The sequence below is a fragment of the Orycteropus afer genome, unplaced genomic scaffold, assembly GCF_000298275.1.
Source record: "Orycteropus afer afer isolate SDZICR_OR568_19922 unplaced genomic scaffold, OryAfe1.0 scaffold00298, whole genome shotgun sequence".
Taxonomy (NCBI): domain Eukaryota; kingdom Metazoa; phylum Chordata; class Mammalia; order Tubulidentata; family Orycteropodidae; genus Orycteropus; species Orycteropus afer.
This window is the reverse complement of record NW_006921885.1, coordinates 1,820,367-1,843,140: the sequence shown is the minus strand read 5'-3', so window position 1 is coordinate 1,843,140 and position 22,774 is coordinate 1,820,367. Positions and strand designations below refer to the sequence as shown.

Below are 22,774 nucleotides of genomic sequence, written 5' to 3'. Positions count from 1 at the left end.
ATTTTCTGATTGTCTCATAAGTTTTTTATAGTTGATTTGTTTGAATCAGGACCAAAACAGTATCAAGTCCTTTAACAGCTTATTCCCATTCTCCCCCACCCCTCCCCCCCATGTATAGAAGGGAAATGTTCCCTTTTTGAGGAAATAGGTCATTTCCATGTTCTATATTTGGCTGTATTTCCCCATGTGTTGTCCAACATGTTAACGTACACCTTTCTTCCCACCGCTAATAGCATACATTTCTTACACATTTGTAATTAGATCTACAGTCTTGACTACAGTCAGCTTTTCTTTTGCAAAGGGTAGAATGGGGATGACAAGAATACTCTGTATGTGGTACTCTCTGTGTTTCTGTGGAATCATACAGTGTCTGGTTGTCTCTTCCTTTCTGTGGCTAAGCCACTCCTTGGAAGGAAGATGGGGCAATCTACTTCCGTAGTGATACTGCCTTGGAAACCCAAGGAGGGGTCTCTATAAGTTGGGTCCAACTCGATGGCACATAACAACAACAACAACAACATACATTTCTAAAGTTCCTCAACAGCTTTTCACCTATTGATTTTAGTGGCCACTGGTGATTACTGCCTAAATCCATTGTTTAATTAGAGATTACAAGATGGTGGCATTCTATTTTTCCTTTTTCATTTGTTTGCTGAGTTTTTCTATAAAGAAGTCTCCTTCATCACCCGTTTGATACACCTGTAGGAAGGGCAGGATAATTTTTTAATTCTTTCCTTGTATCTATTAACTTTTTAAAGATCTGTCTTTTATATAACTATACTTTTGTGTCATATTTACCCATTGTTATCAAGTTAAATATAAAGTGGTCTATATTGGACCCTGTTCTTGAAGTGATAGAAAGTTCTTGTTAAGAGATATATTTTGATGTAATCTACATTATATGATGTATCCTAAGAAATGCTTTATATATAAAACTATATATATACTTCTTATGAATGTTCAAAACTTGTTAAATGATTGTTAGCAAGGTTATAATATAAGCTGTACTTATGGAATGATTATGTTCTAATATAAAATTGGGACAAAACATTTTCTTTCTTTTCTTCATAGCTTTTGGATTTCTTGGACCAGCATCCCTTTTCATTTACCCCTCTAATTCAGAGATCACTAGAATTTTCTGTAAGCTATGTTTTTACAGAAGTTGGTGAAGGGGTTACATTTGAGCGATTCATTGTCCAATGCATGAATCTTATTAAGATGATTGTCAAAAATTATGCTTATAAGCCATCAAAAAATTTTGAAGGTAAGCTTTACTGGTAATTTTGTTTTGTCTACTTCATTATTCTAATCTAAGTGTGATGTAATTGCTATTTGTGTATAATTATTTTTTTTGAAATTTAGTCATTTTAGTTGGAAAAATAAAAGATCTCTGGAACATGAGGTACAGATAACAATTAGAGTCTTAATTATATGAATACCAGCTTTTAAAAGCTACACGATATCTGTTTTAGGGCATTTAAAGTTTAGGAACTTTATGAATTAGGTACTACACTGACTGTTGGAGCTCATGTTATATGTGCTGTATTCATTTGAATTATTAAAGCTTTCTATGAGTTTATGTAAAGATTGTTTGTTATATTATTTGGAGTTCTTTCATGAATGTATATATACAAAGATGGATGAGGCAGCGTTGATAGAATGAGGGAGAGACAGAGAGAGAAATGAGTAAGTCACTTCAGTATGATGTGGTAATATTGCATGGTGCTGTACAAGCTGTAGTGGTAAGATAGAGACAAGGCTGTGTCTTTGAGATATGTTTATAATAAAAATGAAAATTATGCTAAGTGTGTCTTTTCCTCCAGAATGTGTTATTTTATTTAAGTTATGTAATTGTACTTGGATAGAATGTTTGGCTGTACAATTAACTTGTAAAATTTATCTTTCTAGATAGTAGCCCTGAAACTCTTAAAGCTCATAAGATTAAGATGGCGTTTTTCACATATCCCACCTTGACAGAGATTTGTAGAAGATTAGTCTCTCATTATTTTCTGTTAACTGAAGAAGAACTGACAATGTGGGAAGAAGATCCAGAAGGCTTTAGTAAGAATTAATTTTTCATTTTTAACATTGTTTTTCTCCTCCTTCCTTAAGTAGATATCTTCTGTTTGACTGATAAATATGATAGCATTGAATTTTATTATAGCACATTTGCTACTAGAATTTTCGCTTTTTATAAATAACTAACTTATCCTCTCTTTGTTACCTGTGGGAAAACATTGAAATATTGGAAATATCATTATTGCATTTCTAGAGACCATCATTTGTTGTGTTTTTAATTGCAGCAGTGGAAGAAACAGGAGGAGACTCTTGGAAATATAGTTTGAGGGTAAGTATTGAATGAAAAATTGATAGGGGACAGCTTTATGCTTCCATAGCTCTTGGAGAAGGACATTCCATTGAAGCATTCAAGCATTATGGCAGACAAACAGGAAACTAAACTTGCAAGAAACTATCTTTGAGAGGGAAGTACATAATTAAATTAGAAGTTTTAATCTGAATTTTGGTGATTGTTAACTTCAGGTTTACAAAGCAAATTTGCCTTCCTTTTGCAGTCAGATTGTTTGGGGGTATAATTATCATTATGAGGAGCCTGGATGAACACTCAGCTCCTAACTGAAAAGTCAGCAGTTTAAATCCATTAGTTGCCATGCAGGAGAAAGATGGAGTAGCTTGCTTCCTAAAAGATTTACAGCCTTGGGAACCCTTGGGAGCATTTCTGTTCTTTAGTGTTACTATGAGTCAGTATTTGACTGCACTGCAGAGGATATGGTTATTTTGTTTTAGGTGCCATTGTACAAATAGAGTTCATGAAGCTAAAAGCTATCACTTTTTGAGAAGAATGATGCATTTCCCCTCCATCCTTAACTATTTCTGTAATTGTGAAGCTTCTTTTGATATGTACTTTTTCTTTTTTTTTTTAAATTGTTTTAAATGTACATATGACAGAATATTTACCAATTTAAACCATTTTTTAAGTGTACAATTCAGTGTTTTTTTTTTCTTTTTTAAGTTTTGCAGTGTTACCACCCATCTCCTCCCCTCCCACTCCTGGTAACCAACAAAGAAGTTTCCTTCCATATAAAAACCTTTCCTTGACTTTGTACAATAATGAACTAATACACTATTTGTCCTTCTGTGATTGACTTATTTTACTCAGCATAATGTCTTCCAAGTTCATCAGCGTTATGTGGTGTTTTGCTGATTCTACATTACTCCTTATGGTTGCATAGTGTTCCATTGTGTGTATGTACCATAATTTGGTTATCCATTCTTCTGTTGATGGGCACCTAGGTTGTTTCCATCTTCTTTTTATTTATTTATTTAAAATACATTTTATTGAAATATAATTTATGTACAGTGAAATACACAAAACGAAAAAGTGACATGGGTCAATGTATTTTTTCTGTCAGTGTTTCCTCCCACCCCTTGGCAACCAACAAAGAAAATTTCCCTCCATATATAAACCTTTCCTTGACCCTCCACAACAATGAACTGCTATATTTGTCCTTCTGTGATTGACTTATGTCACTCAGCATAATGTCCTCCAAGTTCATCCATGTTATGCGGTGTTTTGCAGATACTACATACATTATTCTTTAGTGTTGCATAGCATTCCATTATGCGTACATACCATCTTTTTGTCATCCACTATTCCGCTGTAAATTTTAAGAGATAAGTCCCTTGCCAGATATGTAATTATCGGCAAATATTTGCTGTCATTTTTGTTATGTACTTTTTTGTGGTGTCGATTTCTTTGGTCCATATCATTTTCTTTGCTGAGCTCATTTTGTTTATGAATCGTGTTATCACTTCCTTCATTGCTGTTGTTTTAGTATTTGCTGAGTATTTATGCTGGTCCTCTTTTTTATTTTGATGTGAAGGTTTATCATTTTTCTTTGAGGTTACCCTGTGATTTATAGTTTTCTTCCCAAGTTTAGAACAGCCCATTCTATCTTGTAGTTGTCTTGACTTCCGTATCATCTAAAAGTTCTGTAATGATATAGTTTTTTCCCTCTTTTTGATTTGTAGTTGTCCTCATTTGTCGATTGATTTCTCTGGTTCCGTGTTTACAATCTTGTAGGCTTATTTATTTTGGATACTTCCATAGCTGGGTTGATTTCTGGCTGTATAGTAGGTTTTGAGATCCAGGAGTGTGAGACCTCCTACTTTGTTCTTCTTCAGTAGTGCTTTGCTTATCCAAAGTCTCTTTCCTTTCCATATACAATTAGTGATTGTTTTTTCCATATCCTTAAAGAATATTGATGGAATCTGGATTGTTACTGCATTGAATGTGTAGATTGCTTTGGGTAGCATTGACATTTTCACAATAGTCAATCTTCCTATCCATGAGCATGGTATGTTCTTCCATTTGTATAGATCTCTTACGGTTTCTTGAAGTAGTGTTTTATAGTTTTCTTTGTACAGGTCTTTTGTGTTCTGAGTAAGATTTATTCCCAAGTATTTTATTTTTTTGGTATTGTTGTAAATGATACTAATTTCCTTATTTCCTTTTCAGAGACCTCTTTGCTGGTGTAGAGGAATCTGACTGATTTTTGTATGCTGATCTTGTATCCTGCCGTTATACTTAAATCTCTCAATTAGTTCCAGTAGTTTTTTGCTGACTCTCTTGAGTATAGGATCAATGTAGAGGATCATATCATTAGAAAATAGAGATAGTTTGAATTCTTCCTTACCAATTTGGATGCTTTTGATTTCCCTTTCTTGTCTTATTGCCCTGGCTAGGACTTCCAATACAATGTTGAATAGAAGTAGTGATAGAGGTCATCCTTGTCTGGTTCATGTTCTCAAGGAGAATGGTTTCAGTCTCTCTCCATTGAGAATAATGTTGGCAGTTGGTTTTGCATATACGCCCTTTATTATGTTGAGGAATGTCCCTTCTGTTCCTATTTTGCTGACAGTTATAATCAGGAATGGGTGTTGGATTTTATCAAATGCCTTTTCTGCATTGATTGATATGATCATGTGGTTCTTTTCCTTTGTTTTATTTATGTGATGGATGATGTTGATTGCTTTTCTGATTTTGAACCATCCTTGCATACCTGCTATTTACCCGATTTGGTCATAATGTATTAATTTTTTTTGATATGTTGTTGGAGTCTTCTGGATAGGATTTTGTTGAAGATTTTTGCATCTGTGTTCAAGAGGGATATTGGTCTGTAGTGTTCCTTTTTAGTGATGTCCTTGTCTGGTTTTGGTATCAAGGTTATGCTTGCTTCATAAAATCAATTTGGGAGGATTCCATCCTTTTTCTGTGTTCTGGAATAGTTTGAGTAGGATTGGTGTCAATTCTCTGAATGTTTGATGTAATTCTCCAGTGAAACTATTTGGGCCAGGACTTATTTTTATTGGTAATTTTTTGATGACCTGTTCAATTTCTTTTTTTTATTATGGGTCTGTTCAAAAATTTCACCTCAGGCTGTGTTAGTTTAGGTATGTAGTATGTTTCTAGAAAGACGCTCTGGTGGTGGTGTGCCTAAAGCATTTGATTGCTAACCGGAAGGCTGGCAGCTCAAACCCATTAGCCATTCCTCCAATGGAATGTTGGGCATTGTACTTCTTTAGTGATACCATATCGGAAGCCCACGGATGTGTCGCTGTGAGTTGGATCTGAGTTGACAGCAGTGAGATTTTAGTTATGTTTGTAGAAATGTGTCTATTTCTTCTAGATTTTCAAATTTGTTGGAGTATAGTTCTTTATAGTTTCCTTATATTATCCTTTTAATTTCTGTTGGTTTAATTGTGATGATGCCTCATTAAATTCTTATTAGTGATATTTGTATTCTGTCCCTCCTTTACTTTATTAAATTTGCCAGTGGTTTTTCAGCTTTATGAATATTTTCAAAAAACCAACTATAGTCTTTTTTTTTTCCCCCTTTCTGTTTTTTGTTCTGTTTATTTCTGCTCGAATCTTTATTATTTCCTTTCTTCTGGTGACTGTAGGCTTTTCTTGCTGCTCCTTTCTTAATTTTTGGAGATGTTGGTTTAAGGTGTTGATTTTGGCATTTTCTTGTTTTTTGATGTGTACGTTTATTGTTATAAATTGTCCTCTGATCACCACTTTTGCTGTGTCCCAAGGATTTTGGTATGTTGTGTTTTCATTCTCATTTGATTCAAGGAATTTTTTTATTTCACTTTTTATTTCTTCTGTTACCCATTCATTTTCTGTTGTTGTTGTTGTTATGTGCCATTGAGTTGGACCTGACTCATAGCGACCCCTCCTTGGGTTTCCGAGGCAGTATCACTATGGAAGTACATTGCCCCATCTTCCTTCTGAGGAGTGGCTGGTGGGTTTGGACATTCATTTCCTAGGATGTTTTCAGTTTTCATGTGTTTGCTCTTTCTCTTTTCATCTTCCTGTTTTTGATTTCTAATTTTATAGCATTATGCTTAGAGAAGATGCTTTGTGGTATTTCAGTGTTTTTTAATTTATTAAGGCTTACTTTGTGGCCTAACATATGGTCTGTCCTGGAGATTGTTGCCTGTGCACTGGAAAAGAATGTGTATTGTGTTGTTGTTGGGTGAAGTGCTCTGTAGATGTGTATAAGGTCAAGTTGGTGGATTGTATTGTTTAGTTCTTCTGTGTCTTTGTTGAATTTCTTTCCAGTTCTATCTTTGATTTACAGTGATATATTGAAGTCTTCTGTTATTAACTATGGAGTCATTTATATGTCTTTTCCATTCTGTTAAAGTCTAATTTATGTATTTTGAAGCTCTTTGGGTTCATAGATATTTATTATTGTTATGTCCTCTTGTTCAATTGATCCTTTATTATTATACAACATCCTTCCTTCTCTCTTATGGTGGTTTTTGTCTTAAAGTCAATTTGATCAGAAATTAATATCGCCACTGCTTCTCTTTTATGGTTGCTGTTTGCTTGATATATCTTTTTCCAGCATTTGATTTTTAGTCTGTTTGTGACTTTCTCTCTAAGGTGTGTCTTTTGTAGACAGCATATTGATGGGTTATGTTTTCTTATCCATTCTGCAACTCTCCGTCTCTTGAGTGGTGTATTTAATGTATTGACATTCAGTGTCAGTTATTCACAAGTATGAATTTCTTGCTGTCATTTTGTTATGTGTTTTTTCATGGTGTTACTGATTTCTTCGTTTCATATAATTTTCTGTGCTGAGCTTGTTTTGCTTATGAATTTTGTTATCATTTCCTTCATTGCTGTTGTGTTAGTATTTGCTAAATACTTGTTCTTGTGTTCTTTTTTTTATTTTTTATGTGAAGATTTATCATTTTTCTTTGACGTTACCCTGCAATTTATAATTTTCTTCCAAAGTTTAGAAAAGTCTGTTCTATTTTGCAATTGTATTGACTTCCTCATTGCTTAGAAGTTCTGTAACTACAGTTTTTTCCCCTCTTTTTGGTTTGCAGTTGTCTTCATTTCCCAATTGATGTCTCTGGTTCCCTGTTTACAATTTTGTAGGCTTATTTACTTAGGATACTTCCATAACTGATTTAGTTTCTGGGTTATGTTGTCATGTGTGTTAATTGGCAGTTGTTGTTTGCTGTTGTTGGTTCTGTGTCCAAAGGACTCCCTTTAGCATCTCTTGTATGGTTGGTCTGGTTTTAAGAAATTCCTTTAATTTCTTCTTATCTGGAATGTCCTAATTTCACCATTATATATGCGGGACAGGTTTACCGTGTATATAATTCTTGGTTGGACATTTTTTTCTTTCAAGGTTTTATATATACCATCCCATTGCCTTCTTGCCTACATGGTTTCTGCCGAGAAATCAGAGCTTAGTCTTATTGGTTGTCCTCTGTCGGTAAGTTTTTGTTTGTCCTTTGTTGTTTTCAGGGGTCTTTCTTTGTCTTTGGTTTTGGTGAGTTTGATGATGATATGTCTTGGTGATTTTCTTTTGGGGTCTATGCTGTTTGGGGTTAGTTGGACTTCTTGAATGAATGTATTCTCTTCTTTTATCATATCAGGGAAATTCTCTTCCAACAAATCTTTGACAATTTCCTATGAGGTTTTATTTGTTTCTTCCTGTTCTGGAATTCTGATTACACGTAGGTTATTCCTTTTGATGGTATCCCACATGAACCTTAGGCTTTCTTCATTTTGTTTTGATCTTTTTTTATTGATCCCTTTCCAAGGATGTATTGAGGTATTTGTCTTCAGTCTCACTAATTCTGTCTTCCATTGATTGAATTCTACTCCTTTGCCTGTTCAGTGTGTTACATATCTCTGAGAATTTAGTTTTAATCTTCTAGATTTCTATCTGTAGATTTTGTAAAATTTCTAATCTTTCATTTATTCCAATTCATTGTTATTAATTGCATATACTGTGTTTTGCAACCATTGCCAGTATCTGTTACCAAAATTTTCCACCACCTTTAATAAAAATTTTGTGAGTCTGGGGGTGTAGTGGGTACGATACTTGGCTGCTAACCAGAAGGTTAGCTGTTTTAACTCACCAGCTGCTGCAGCAGGAAAATGAGTCAGTCTCCTTCCCTAAAGACTTACAGCGTTGGAAACCTAAGGAAGTTAGTGTGAGTCAAAATCGAGTCAGTGGCAGTGGTGGTTTTTTTTTGATTCTCTTTCAGCAATAAGCCCTTCTTTCCACCAGATTGTTACTAATCAACTTTAATCTCTATGTCTATGTATATGCCTATTCTTGATATTTCATATAAATGGGATCATATAATATGTCTCCTTATGTATCTGATTAATTCATTCAGCCTGAAATTTTAAAGGTTCATCCATATTATAGCATGTATCAGAACTTCATTTCTCTTTATGACCGAGTATTCCATGGCATGTATATATCATTTTGGTTATTTATTCATCTGTTCATGGGCACTTGGGTTGTTTTCATCTGTTGGCTATTGTGAATAATTCTGTAATGAACATTGGTATTCTCATATCTATCTGCATTTCTGCTTTCAAATTATTAAGTATACACCTAGGAGTGAAATTATTGAGTCATATGTTTGTGCTAAGTTTAACCTTTTGAGAAACTGAATTATTTCTTTTAGTACTTAATATGATTCTTAGAGACCAAGCTATTGCTTTCAGTTAAAAATACGTCAAACCCATTGCTATCGCATTGATTCTGACTCATAGTGACCTTAGAGGTTATAGTAGAACTCTCCCATTGGTTTTCCAAAGTTGTAAATCTTTATGGAAGCAGGCTGCCACATCTTTTTCTCATGGAGTGGCTGATGAATTTGAACTGTCCACCATTTGATTAGCAGGCAAGCATTTAACCAGCAGGGCTCTTCACTTTCAATTATAAGATACTTTTAAACGTTTCTGATGTGGAAAATGTTTTGCCTTCAAGGAAGATTTATCAAATGTGGTTATTTGAGCTATGCTTTTTGTTTAGGCTTGTTGTTGTTGTTGTTAAGTGCCATCAAGTCAGATCCGACTCATAGGGACCCCTCCTTGGGTTTCTGAGGCAGTATCACTACAGAAGTAGATTGCCCCATCTTCCTTCCGAGGAGTGGCTGGTGGGTTTGAAGCGCCAGCCTTCTGGTTAGCAGTCAAGTGGCCAGAGCTGTTTAGGATTAGGTTTACATAATTTTTTGTTGTTGTGTTCCCGTCAAGTCCATTATGACTCACAGTTACCCCACAGGACAGTGTAGAAATGCCTCATTGGGTTTCTTTCTTCTTTTTTTTTTTTTTTTTAATTTATTGTGATTTGGGTGAATATTTACAGAGCAAATTCACTTTCCATACAGCAGTTCACATATACTTTGTCTCATGTCATTGACCACAGTTTACCACAATGCAACAGCCCCCCTCCCACTTCTCCCCATAGTTACCACTTCCTCATTGGGTTTCTTAGGATGCAGTTATTGCAGAACAGATTGCCACATCTTTCTCCCATGGAGCAGTGAGTAGTTTTGAATTACCTTGACCTTATGATTAGTAGCTGAGCACTTAACAACTGCACCACTAACTAGATAATAAACTTAGTTATTGTTTTCTGTAAAGGTTTGTTACTTTTTTTAGGTTTCATAGAAAATCAGCTGTGAAAGAGAAATTATTAATGCTTTAAAATTTTCTTTTAATTCACTATTTTAATTATAAATTTTCTCTTATGGGAAATTTCTAATGTATTAAAAATACCATGTCACGAACCCTTCTGTATCCAAAGCCTATTTTCTGGTTTGTCAACTTTTGAATAGTCTTTTTTTATATAAATGTCATCTGTCCTCCAATATTTGGCTTATTTTGAGGTAAATCTCTGGTATGACATATATTTTATCTATACATATTTCAGTATGTTTATCTATACGATTTCTTTTTAAGTGTGATGCACCATACGTGAAAAGTTTAATGATTTCTTTATATTATGAAATATCTAATGGTTCAGTACTTTTAAGAACAAAATGAATTACTAGTTTTTAATTTTTTTTTTAATGTAGGTAAGCCTGTGACTTCTGTTATTCTTTGTGTCAAAAGAAAATGCTTCGTGTGTTGAAAGTAATGAGTTGCTATTGTTGCTTATATCGTTTTACTTATATCATTACTAAGGAGCTCTGGTGGCACAGTGCCTAAGGCATCTGACTGCTAACCTGAAGGTTGGTGGTTTAAACCCACCAGCCACTCTGTGGAAAGAAGATGAGGCAGTCTGCTTCTGTTACGATACAGCCTTGGAAACCCACTGGCGGTCGCTGTGACTTGGAATCAACTCGATGGCAGGGGTGGTTTTTTTTTTTGGGGGGGGGTTATAGCAGTACTGAGAAATATGTAGTGCCAAATGATTGAAGTAATAAAATAAACTCTTTGTTATGAATTAAATTATTATATTTTTTCCCCCTACAATAGTCTTTACAAAGGTTTAGTATTTTGAGAATGAGTAACCTTTGTTTTATGGTAAAAATTTTCAATACAATATAGCTTTGTTTTTTATAGGAATTTGTCTTTTTTTTCCTCTCCAGCCTTGCACTGAAGTGCTGTTTATAGATATATTCCATGAATATAATCAAACTCTTACTCCTGTACTTCTGGAAATGATGCAGACACTTCAAGGTGAGGTATAATTTGTGAGATTTAATTTATCCATTTAATTAATGTTCATTTAAAATGATTTGAGTGCCTACTGTGTGCAGTGCATTAAGATAGGAAATGTGCCTTCCTGAAGGTGTAGCATTTGAGATAGTACTTGAATTATAGTTTGGAATATGGTTGTTAGATTTTGGTATCACAGTCATTATAGCAGCATAAACCAAAGAGCAGGCAATAAAGTATGTTGTTTTGGGAAATAGTCAATCTGAAGCATAATCTGGAAAGTAGTAGGAGAAAACGTTAGAACAGAAATGTTAGTGTCAGTTAGAATGGTGGTGGTGGGAATGGAAAGAAGATGATGCTGAAGTGAAATTTATGCCAGTTGGTCATTACCCTTTGTAGTATTAATAAATTGTATGATATGGCTTTTCTAGCCATAGTCTGTGTAACTTCCACCAGATTACTGGGTGGGAACTTGTAGTTTATACTCCTGATTGTTAAAGTTATCCACCTGGGGTATTTCTGTTGAAGTAGCAGGAAGTAATCTTCTGGGAGATTTGCTTGCTCTCAGGTGTGTAGAATTCTGATATTGGCATTGGTTAGTTTTGCCACTCTGCCAGGCTTAAAATTAGCCCTCCTAGAGGCAGAAAGCAATCTCTTTTGGCTGAGAGAGATGTGTGCCTGAGAGAGAAAGACGTGTGGCTGAGGAAGAGACATGCGGCTGAGAGTGACGTCTGGCTGAGAGATGGCGGCAGTGGAACCATGAGGCACGAGACAGAGCGGCAGGCTTACCTTGCCAACAGAGGCAGAGGCCAGGCCAAGAGGCCAAGGGCCAGAGAGGCGTGCCTAAGGGCACAGCAGAGGAGAGCATCTTGACTGAAGAACTGTATCCTGAGCACATTCCTGAACTTGAATTGTAATCTGTTGCTTTCCTAATAAATCCCATAATCCGTGAGTTTTGTGTGGCCACTGCAGTGAATTATCAAACCCAGCAGAGAGGTGCTGGGTGCTGCGGGAAGGATGTCTGGTGTCAGGGTTGGTAAGAGGGCTAGAGGGTGGCGGAAAGTCTGGCCTCATAGGAATAGGCCTTGGGTTACTGTTGGTGATTTGGTGTTTCTCTTGTGTAGTTAGAGGAGTTGGAAAGATACCACCTCCCTGCTCCTTTAGCAGTCCCTTTATATACAAGTAATGAGTTACTAACAGTGATTTGTGATATATGACTCTTCTGCTAGACTGTAAGCTCCAGGAGTCAGCGATTGTGTCTCTTTTGTTTGCAGTTTATTCACAGTGCTTGGTATACTCAGTAAATATTTGATTGATTCAATTTCTGGCAGCTGATTGATTTTGTTGGTTGTAGGCAATATGAAGATGATTCTGAACTTTTGAGTCTTGATAAGAGAAAAACAGTAGTGCATCTGTGAAGAGTCTTCATAAAAGAAAAGAGGTTCAAGGGCAGAATTTGAGACTTCTAACTATAAAGATATGAAAGGCCCTCTTTTTTTTTAAAAAAAATAAAAAAACAATTAAAAATCTCTGACGTACAAAGAACAGTAAGAGGATATATCCTAGAGAAGAGCATGCTGTCAGAAGCATTAGGTGTTATAAAAGGCAGAAGGCACCAGAATCTTCTGAGGGAATAAATTTTTTGATTACTTAGGAATCACATGATAAGGAATCATGGATTGAATAGGTAGTGATGTAAAAAGAAGTGACAGCAATAGAGAAGTTGCTGCAGGGCAGGAGATTCCTGGTACCATTTGCAGTATTAAGAGGGTAAAGAAGAAGAGCTGAAGAGAGCGAGGAGAGAGTTGATGCAGTAAGACTTGAAGAGAAATTGGCACTGATGAGACCAGGGCACTGTTTAATGGAGGAAAGCACAGGGACCAGCTGGTTCGCACATACATGGAGTTGGGGATTGCTGCTTCCTAAAAAATTGGGGGTAAGGCTAAATATTGTTATATAGAAAATAGGGAACTTTAAGATGTTGATTGTTCTCTTCTTAGTTAAGTAGGGGACAATGCCAGCTCCTAAAAGTTAGGAAGCTTAAGGAATTAAATATGCTTAGGATAGCCCTTAGGGGCACTGTGATAAGTCAACAAGAGATGAATAAAAAGATTGCAGAAGATCAAAGCCTGGGATAGATAGATCACTGTGTACTAGGCTGATTCTTCTCAGCTTGTTAATACATGTAGCACCTCAAGACAAATCTAGGAGGTATAAGAGGAAGGAGTGTTAACTAGAACAGAGAATTTTTGTCATGTCATTTTTCTGATGTTATATATGATAGAGAAACCAAAAAGCTAGCTTTACTCACCTTTATTGATGCTTATCTTTTCAGGGCCCACCAATGTGGAAGATATGAATGCACTATTAATCAAAGATGCTGGTATGTTAAACTTGAGTAATTTAGAGACACTGATTTCTTCAATAGATTTGAGTATTTTGTGGCAAATAGTTGAATAGTTGGGTTACAAGCTTAGCTAAAATATGAAGCTGTCTGTTGTGGAAGATAACTAAGTAAGCAGGCAACTAATTATACCATAGACCAGAATGATTATTGTTAAAATAGATAGTAATCATGTAGTGCTATGAAAAATTACAAGGTAGTTTTGGTACGTTAGGGAAAAGGCTTCTGAAGATGTCTAATATGAGAACACAGGATACATAGGAGTTAGCTATGCAAGGGGATGAGTGTGGGAAGAGGATTCCAGGCAGAAGAAGTAGTGTGTACAGAGATTTGAAGCTGAGAAGAGCAAGCACAGCTGCCTTTTAAACTGTGAGTACTTTGGTTTAACTGGAACATAGAGGTTAAGGGGTTGTGGAGTGGTGGAGTGAGGAGGCTGGAGAGAGATAGCAAGGTCCAGATCATATAATATCACATCCATTTGGAAACATTTTAATTTTTATAGTTTGACTTAAATATTTTTAAAAGAATTTTATTTTCTCTGAATGTAATAAGGAGTATTTAGGAAAAACAGTAAAAATACTGAAATGTTTTTAAAATGTCCGAATAATTTCTCTTGTTAACACTGCATACATAGTTCTCTTTATTTACATATTTCATATTTCAAAATAGTGTCTATCACTTAGCTTTTTACACAAGGACATTTAGCATTTTGTATTTGTAGAAAATAAGTTGACTGAAAGCCAATCTCTTAAAAAAAAAAAAAGTCTTGATTTTTTTTCCTCAGTGTATAATGCTGTGGGATTAGCTGCTTATGAGCTGTTTGACAGTGTTGATTTTGATCAGTGGTTTAAAAACCAACTTCTTCCAGAATTACAAGTCACTCATAATAGGCAAGTATAAACTGTGTTTTATTGTATACTTATTTTACCTTATTGATTTTCTAAGTAAGATAAACCCAAAACCTAACCCACTGCCATCAAGTCAATTCCAACTCATAGCGACTGTATATACTTAGTGCACGGTAATGGATCATTTAATGTGTGTTGATTACAGTAATAAGTGAATAGAAGTCCTGTGATTCCATGCATGTGTGGATCATTTATAAACATTAAAATCATAGAATTGTAGAGCTGGAGATTCTTTAAAAGTAATTTTTACCAGTAAGTAGCTATTAATCCATTCAGTTGCTCAATCATTTATTCAATTAAATATTTTTGACACTTGGAACTTAGCAGGTCATGTACAGCCGGTAAGATGTTCTGATGACACAGTGGTTAAAGCATTTGGCTGCTAACCAAAAGGTTGATAGTTCAAACCCACCAGCTTCTCCATGGAAAATATAAGAGGCAGTTTGCTTTCATAAACATTTATAGTCTTGAAAAACCTATGAGGCATTTACACTCTGTCCTGTAGAGTTGCTGTGAGTCAGAATTGACTTCCTGGCAGTGAGTTTGGTGGGTTTGTACAGCAGTGGTGAATAAGATAGGCTCTCCTTCTGCTCTCAGGGGGTTAGTGGGTCTCTGATGGGGAGAAAACTTAAGTGAGAGGACAGATGTTATGGTTTGATTATCCTTAAACCCTGTAGGCTATTAATCTAGACCTTCACTGTCTAGCTCTGTACCCGTTCACCCTATGTGGCTTTTGTGAACAGATGAAATAAGCTTAGTGCAACTGGAGAAATGACATTTTAATTAATTTAAATTTAAAAACTGACACTTTGCAAAATACACATTTATTATATATTGAAATGATAATATTTTGGTTGTATTAGGATAAATAAAATGCTAAAATTTTACTTGTTTTTATTTATTTTAGTGAGGGTATGAAACATTTTTAAATTGCATATTTGAGTTGCATTAATGTTACTATTGACAGAGCTTGATTGTTTCTGAAATTAGTGTATATATGAATTGCTTGGGGATCTCATTAAAAAGACAGGAGCTCTGGTGGTGTAGTGCCTAAGGCATTTGACTGCTATCCAGAAGGCTGGCGGTTCAAACCCATCAGCCACTCCTCAGAAGGAAGGTTGGGCAATCTCCTTCTGTAGTGATACCACATTGGAAACCCAAGGAGGGTGTGCTGAGTCAGATGTGACTCGATGTCAGTGCGTTGCATTGCATAGCTGTTAAAATGCAAGTTCTGATTTATTAGTTCTGGGCATAGTAAGATTGTGCACTTCTATCAAGCTTCCAGGATAATAATGCTGCTGGTCTAGGGACCATACTTTGAGGAACAAACTAACATCTGATCTTATCTCTTTCCTGAAGTAACTGAGTCCTTGGAATTTAACCTTTTCGAGCTTCATCCTCCTTATCTGAAATAACGATCAGTGTGATAATCCCAGAGGTCTCAGACTGAAAATGGATGATGGCTCTGTGGCTCCTTCCCTGTGCTAGACATAAGTCTTGTTTACTTCCACTCTGTGACTTTGTTTAAAACATTCTTACCCTTTGAAATGACATTTTCTTATTTTCCTGTCCAGTAGTGTTTATCTTAAAGGACTGCTTAAATCCCATCTCCCCCTATCCACTCTTTTCTCTTCTTTTCTAAAATCCTAATATATGTGTAGCTTAGCTTTCTTAAATTTTTTTAGGTGTGATATACAGTTTTGAAGGCAGAAAACACACACACACATATTTTGCAACCTTAGTAATCAGTTCTTTCTAGTGCTTGATAGTCTTTTAAGATTGTAATTTTCTAAAGATGTTGTATTTTCATTAGCTTGTTCCATTTACATTATATTTATGAATATAAATATATATCATTTTGCCATTTAAATTTATATAATATCAGAAAGTTATACTGTGTTGGATTCTTTTTTTCAGTTTATTTATTTTGTTGTTGTTAAGAATGCATACAGCAAAATACAAAACAACAGTTTCTACATATCCAATTCAGTGATACTGATTATATACTTGAAGTTGTGCAGCCATTTTCATCCTCTGTGTGATTTGTTCTTCTTCATCAATACAAAATTACTCACCCTCAGTGTTCCCATCCAGTCTTTGGAGCTGCTGCTACCAACATGATCCCATACAGTTTTCAAAAGAGCATAATGCCCAAGGCAGACACCTTCCACTTGTTAAGCTAAACTGTCGTTTAATTTTAAGAAAATTTTAAGGGGTTACTTTCGGTTTCAGGTTTAAAGGTGATTTCAGCACAGTAGTTTCCGAGTTTCATCCAGCCTCTATGGCTTCAGCAAATCTAGAGTTCATGAGACTTTTAAATTCTGGTCTGCAACTTCCCCCTTTTGATCAGACTGCTGTGGACTCTTTGATCACAGTGTTCAGTAATGGTGGTTATTCTGGTCTCGTGGCAAGGGAAGTAGTTGTTCATGGAGGCAATTTAGTGGTCGGAATTCTTGGAAACAGACGATTTAAGTTACTTGCCTAAAGAACCTTTATTTACTACTAAAGCAAATTTGACCATAGCAAAAGAAATACATGTACATGTTCTGCAAATTAAGGGGGGGGCAAAAATCTTTTTCATATAAATCATTGTTCTTGATAATCTGAGTCAAATTCCATATTGATCACCTGCTATATAGTTAAGAGATTTTAACTGAAATAAATGTTTATATGAATATTTTGTATGAACCTAGAGGACTCAGAGTGTTCTGAATATAATCTTTATGGTAGTAACAGAATTGGAATTGGGCAGTTACTTACTGGAGCTCTTTTATTACGACTTTTTGGTGCCTGTGTCCCTTTGGGGTTTGGGGTGTTAGCTAGTTGCACATATTCTGGTTATCTAATTTTTGTTACTTGAGGAACAGAAATGGACTTAGTCTTTATGTACATGTATATATTACATTTCTTTAATAAAAAGAATCTGGGTTGTAATATATCTGCCTAAGAATTTTCATTAATTTAGGTCAGAAATTTACTTTTTGTGTTTTATGTTATCGTATTTTATGTTTTATGTTACCGTTTTGACCTTTTATATAAAAAATGCACATTGTCTTTCTTACTACATATAAATTTAAAATGATTAAAAGCACTAACTGAAATAAGCTTCTTAAAATATTTGCCATTTTAATTTCATGATTTTCTAAAATCTAGGTATAAGCCATTGCGACGCAGGGTGATCTGGCTTATCGGTCAGTGGATTTCCGTGAAATTCAAGTCTGACTTAAGACCAATGCTATATGAGGCAATTTGTAACTTGCTTCAAGATCAGGATTTGGTGGTATGTCTTAAAGAAGTTTATTTTTTAAAATTTGTCCTGTGTTAAATTTGAGGTTCAGAAATGGTTTAAATCTTTCTTTGGAATGTGTGTGGCCTGTCTCTGCTAGGGTTATTCCGTAGTGTGAATTTGGTAGTAGAATAGTTACCATTTGATAAATGCATCTAATCAGCATCTGAAGACATCTGAAGCTCCTGTAAAATGATGGAAACTTTGCTTCTCTGTGTAAAATCATTGCAAAGAGAAAACCCAGTTTGGTATTACAGGTGTAGGAAGAGTTAGCATCTAAGAAAGTAATGGCTCCTAACCAGGATATGAAAGTTACACATTTTTTTTTTTTTTTAAAGTCTAGAATATAGAATTTAGCTGTGGCTTGGGTTCATGTTAATGTAGAAATTGTAAGTGTGTTAGCCAGTGCCAAACTGGCTAATCAAGTCAGGAGTAAAATTTGAAAGATGATAAGGAGGTAATATTGTGATGGTAGGATTTTCTTGTGTAGCTTGCTGATTTATAAAGGAAATGTAAACCTATACAGTATAGAAACCTATATTTCTGAGTGTGAACTTGGGGATTTAGAAGATCTCAGGCTATATCTTTGGAGTATGTCAAGGATTTACTATAATTGAGGTTATAGGTGAGAATTAATATTCTTTCTTCTCTCTTTCCTGCTCCCATTCTTCCTGTTTTATTCTTCCCTCACATTTTACTTATGTATCTTCTAGCTTCCCCAAACCTCACCTCCTTTCCGTTTCTCAGCTTTCCCTCTCTCTCTGGCGTCATCTTCATACTGTTCTCTCTTAGTGCTACCATCTTCACACATCTTTGACAAAGTTATTTTTCTTCCTGGAAAAACCCACTGAATTAAAAGTTCCTTAAGCAACTCCTTCCTTTTAGTCCTTACTGCAAAAATATGGGGACTATCCTGTATCTCTGTGTATTAACATGCTCTATGACATTAACAAAAAGAGTAAAAATCTAATTTAGAGTAAGTTTTTTTTCTTTATGCTATTAATGATGTTTAATAGTTCTGGAATGATGAAAAACTTAGACTATACTTTCTTTTAGGTCCGTATTGAAACAGCAACAACTCTGAAGTTAAATATCCTTTAAAATTTTTTAAAAATACTTGATCACAAAGAAATTTGTTAATAAGAATTTAAAATTGTAAATAATTTTTTGAAATTAATTTATGATATAATTTAAAAAGATTATTGATTGGTTTGTTTTAAATACATTTTAATCCTGACAAACATCATACATTAGTTTTTAGTATTCCTTAACTGTTATTCACCTGTTGATGATTTTGAGTTTCGAACAGATCAGTTTTTACCGGTAAGAAACCTTACTTTCAGATTTTATAACAATTTTTGCTATGTCTTTGGAATATTAAGTTTTATCTTATTTTATAGCTGAAATTATATGTATATATGTTATTTATTACAGCTGAATTTAAAAGTATATTAGATTCTTTTGTTTTGAAGCAATTACTTTTATTGATAACTCTTCTGCCCAGTTCACTTTTGTTCTGCTTATTTGTGTTATCTTGTCATTTATTTTGAAGTTGATTGCTAAACATTTTCCTTTCTCATAATTTTAAAACATCTAGTATTTTCATTTTATGTATATCTGTAACTTTTCACTCCTTAGGTTACCCTCCTGTATTATTTGTGTGTATATGTTTGTATCATACACTAAATTGCAAATGATTTGAAGAGCAGAATACCAAGTCTTCCTTATCTTTTTGGTCTTGACTCTATCGTCAGCACCTAATACGGTGTTTGTTTCCACATGATTGTATTCATGTTTTCACCTGATTTGTCAGTAAGCAGTTGTTAAATATGCCAATAGGATTTAGGTGAAAGTGTTTGTTCTTTTAAAGTGAACTATGTGAGAAGAACATTATGTGAAAAAATACCTACTTTTTAAAGGGAATTATAGGTGGAAAAACATGTACAACAGTGATTTTTTCTTTAGTAAAATAATCTTTTGTAATTTTTGGATGAAAGAAGTATGTTTTAGAAATCTTTATTAAAATGAACCAAATATTTGAAAGATTAAATGTTTGTTTATCTAAGTATTTAGCAGCTTGTAATTTATTAAGTGCTAACATAATTTTCATAGTGTTGTATTTAAAATCCAGATGTAGGATATTTGTTTTCTATTTCCCAATAATAGATAAACTGTCACTCTTAAAATAACAAGTATATAATCCGTATAAATTTATGTCTCTCTGCAGTGTATGTAAAAGGCCACTTAGACAGCTGGCATGTCAGTGTGGTAATCGGTGTTCTTTTTGTTTCAATGGGTGAGCCTTGGAAAACAAACCATTTTGTGATTGCCAACAGGCATATGTTGAAGAGCAATATGACAAGGCACTGCTAACAGTTTATTTAGCAATATAAAATTGAAACAAACAGTTAGACACAGTTTTCTTCTGTAAACATTATTTGAGTGTGAGTAAACTCTAAAACACACATTTTGCCGCAATAAAGAAAAATCACTTAATACTGGCAGCTTGCACACTTTGAAGTTGTTTAGGTAATGCTAAGGTTTTAGCTTTCTGTTTGGTTTTTATTGCTTTGATGTTGTGACTTAATTTTTTAAAATTTTTGTTGGCATGTATGTAGAGGTCTTTACATTTCTTTTCTGAACCTTTTATTTCCTATCTGCAGTATTTGGAAACCATGTTCACACTACTTTTTCAGTTACTGCAACAAGTTACAGAATGTGACACAAAGATGCATGTTTTGCATGTCCTTTCTTGTGTGATTGAAAGAGTCAACATGCAGGTAATTTTGTTGTAAAACATGAAACTAAGTGTCAGAAAGGTGAGTAGAATGTATGTAGAATTCACTGAGATCAGTAGTTTCTTTGCTTTATATATGTTGTTTAAAAGTTAAAACAGTCATTGCAATGCTTGCTCATTATTGGTTGTGATTTTGTTATATACGATTTAAAATTGATACTTATACGGTTGAGTGTTTTTTTTCTTTAAATCACTGATAAAATTAGGATTAAAAAACTGCATCAGCAAGGTAGAGATATTTAGAAAGCAGGGATTTGTACTTCTTAGCAGATCCTATTTACACTTTATAATATTTCTTCAAACTCATTCTGATAGCCACAGGTTTATGCCAGCAAATGTAAATTTTCTTGGAAATCTGCTAGTTTTACCTTAAAAATCATTAGTTTTACAGTCGAATCCATGTTAAGTTTAATATAAATATGATATTTAAAGTTCTTAACAGTTAAATGATTGGTCTCTTATACTATCACTTCTAATCTTTGTGAAAAATGGATAATCCAGAGACCTGCACTGTAATTATCCTGTGGCTTCTTACACCCTAGTTCATCACTGCTTATCCTCGTTTGAAAAGCACTGAGGTAAATCTGTGAGATATTGGGTAAAAATAATTGATTTGGAGTCCACAGAGTTAAAGTCTACTCTTGGATTAGCAGCAAGTGAATTCTGACACTTGCACCTGCTTTCACTGTCATACAGTTTTGACACTGTAACATCTTACTTCCTTTATTATCTTTATTCCAAAGCTTATACTTATCAGGCTCATAATTCTAGTTTTACATCCAGAAGACCTCAGTTCAGGTCCCTGACTTTGTTGCTTAGCTTTGTTGAGGTCTTTAACCTTTTCTTTTTGTCATGTGTAAAATGGTGACGATAATTCAGAGGTCATCTATTTCATAAGTCTTCACGGATAATTTGAAATGATAACAATTATTACAAATAACCAGTATGCTTTAGAATACTGTATAATTGCAACAAATTATTATTTATATAAAAAATTGATTATGAAAACAAAATTTGGTCATTTTCTATAATCTTATTTAAATATCATCTGGCTGTCTGGCTAGTGGAAATTTCTTAAAAGAAGATTTTTTTCCTTTATGTAGAAATGAATTTGCTTACTTGTTATCTCCCAAAACCTCTAACTAAACCTTTTACCTCAAAAGTTTCAATTTTTTCTTGCTTTTGTGTTTCTGCCCATATTCTTTTTCTCTGAACACAAATAGACTAAGCAGTTCAGATGATGATATCATCAGTAAATAACTATAAGATACATTTATCCAGTAGTAAGTCTACTAAGATAGGAAATGGGTTAGAAAACTATTTTCAGTAGTCTGACTCTTCAACTTTTTCCTGTGTTAACTGTTAAACAGACTTACCATTTATATATCCTATCATAATCTTTCATATGCTGTGTTTGACTTTTGTCCACTAGTTAGCAAACATTTTGAGTGTCTTACAGTAGAGCTTTCTGATGCATAATAGTTTAATTTTGAAGTTTCAGTGAAGTAAGTTTTTATTCCATAGTGTATAACTATTTGAACATTGTCTCTGCATTTTTTGAAAAAGTAGTTGAAGGCTTACAATTAAATTATTCCAATATACAGATCCTGTAAAGGTAATATCGTTGGAAGATAGATGCTAATCATCAGACATGATGTCAGATAGACAGTCGTTGGACTTGTGCATTCTAAAGGAAAATTATAAAGTTAAAGGACCAGTGTGAAATATTAAATATTCTGTTGAAATAGTGTCTAAAAAATGAAGTGTCATTAGGGATTTATAATATTTTTGAAACCTCCTGGTATTGGAACCTTTATTAAAACATTTGTTAGACTGTCAGATGTTTCAGTTTCCATGTGTTTTCAGTAATGAGTTATGAAAGAAAGTGGAGCTCTCCTTACGTGTGAACTAACTCATGAGACCATCATACTTGTAATCCTCCCTCTTATTCTGTTTTGTTTGGAGGGAGGCTGATACCACAAGATCAGTGTAGATAACATATTTTTCCCCTCAGTCATGATTTGCCGACTGTTCGGTTTCTTTTGTAATGTTACTTTTCTATTAGCTTGATGTCTGTAAACATTCTAATGCCATATATTTTTAAAATATTACACAAATAATTGATATTGGCCTACCACAAAACCTAATGGGTTATATCGTTGTTGTTGTTAAGTGCCGTCGAGTTGTTTCCGACTCATAGCGACCCCATGCACAGCAGAACTAAACACTGCCCGATCCCGCGCCAGCCCCACAATCCCTGCTATACTTGAGCTCATCATTGCAGCCACCGTATCAATCCATCTCGTTGAAGGCCTCCCCCTCTTTCGTCGACCCTCCACCCTACCAAGCATGACATCCTTCTCCAGGG

General features: G+C 34.5%; 1 protein-coding gene across 1 annotated transcript in view; it reads left to right on the top strand.

The window, feature by feature from the left end:
* Positions 1-22,774, top strand: part of IPO11 (importin 11) — a 333,438-nt gene that overhangs the window by 122,194 nt on the left and 188,470 nt on the right. Inside the window, exons 9-18 of the mRNA XM_042782395.1 lie at positions 1,072-1,264; positions 1,909-2,061; positions 2,304-2,347; positions 10,942-11,032; positions 13,347-13,394; positions 14,200-14,305; positions 17,477-17,603; positions 18,666-18,699; positions 18,892-18,932; positions 20,273-20,389. Coding sequence (XP_042638329.1) covers positions 1,072-1,264; positions 1,909-2,061; positions 2,304-2,347; positions 10,942-11,032; positions 13,347-13,394; positions 14,200-14,305; positions 17,477-17,603; positions 18,666-18,699; positions 18,892-18,932; positions 20,273-20,389 — 954 coding nt within the window. The remainder of the gene's footprint in view (positions 1-1,071; positions 1,265-1,908; positions 2,062-2,303; positions 2,348-10,941; positions 11,033-13,346; positions 13,395-14,199; positions 14,306-17,476; positions 17,604-18,665; positions 18,700-18,891; positions 18,933-20,272; positions 20,390-22,774) is intronic.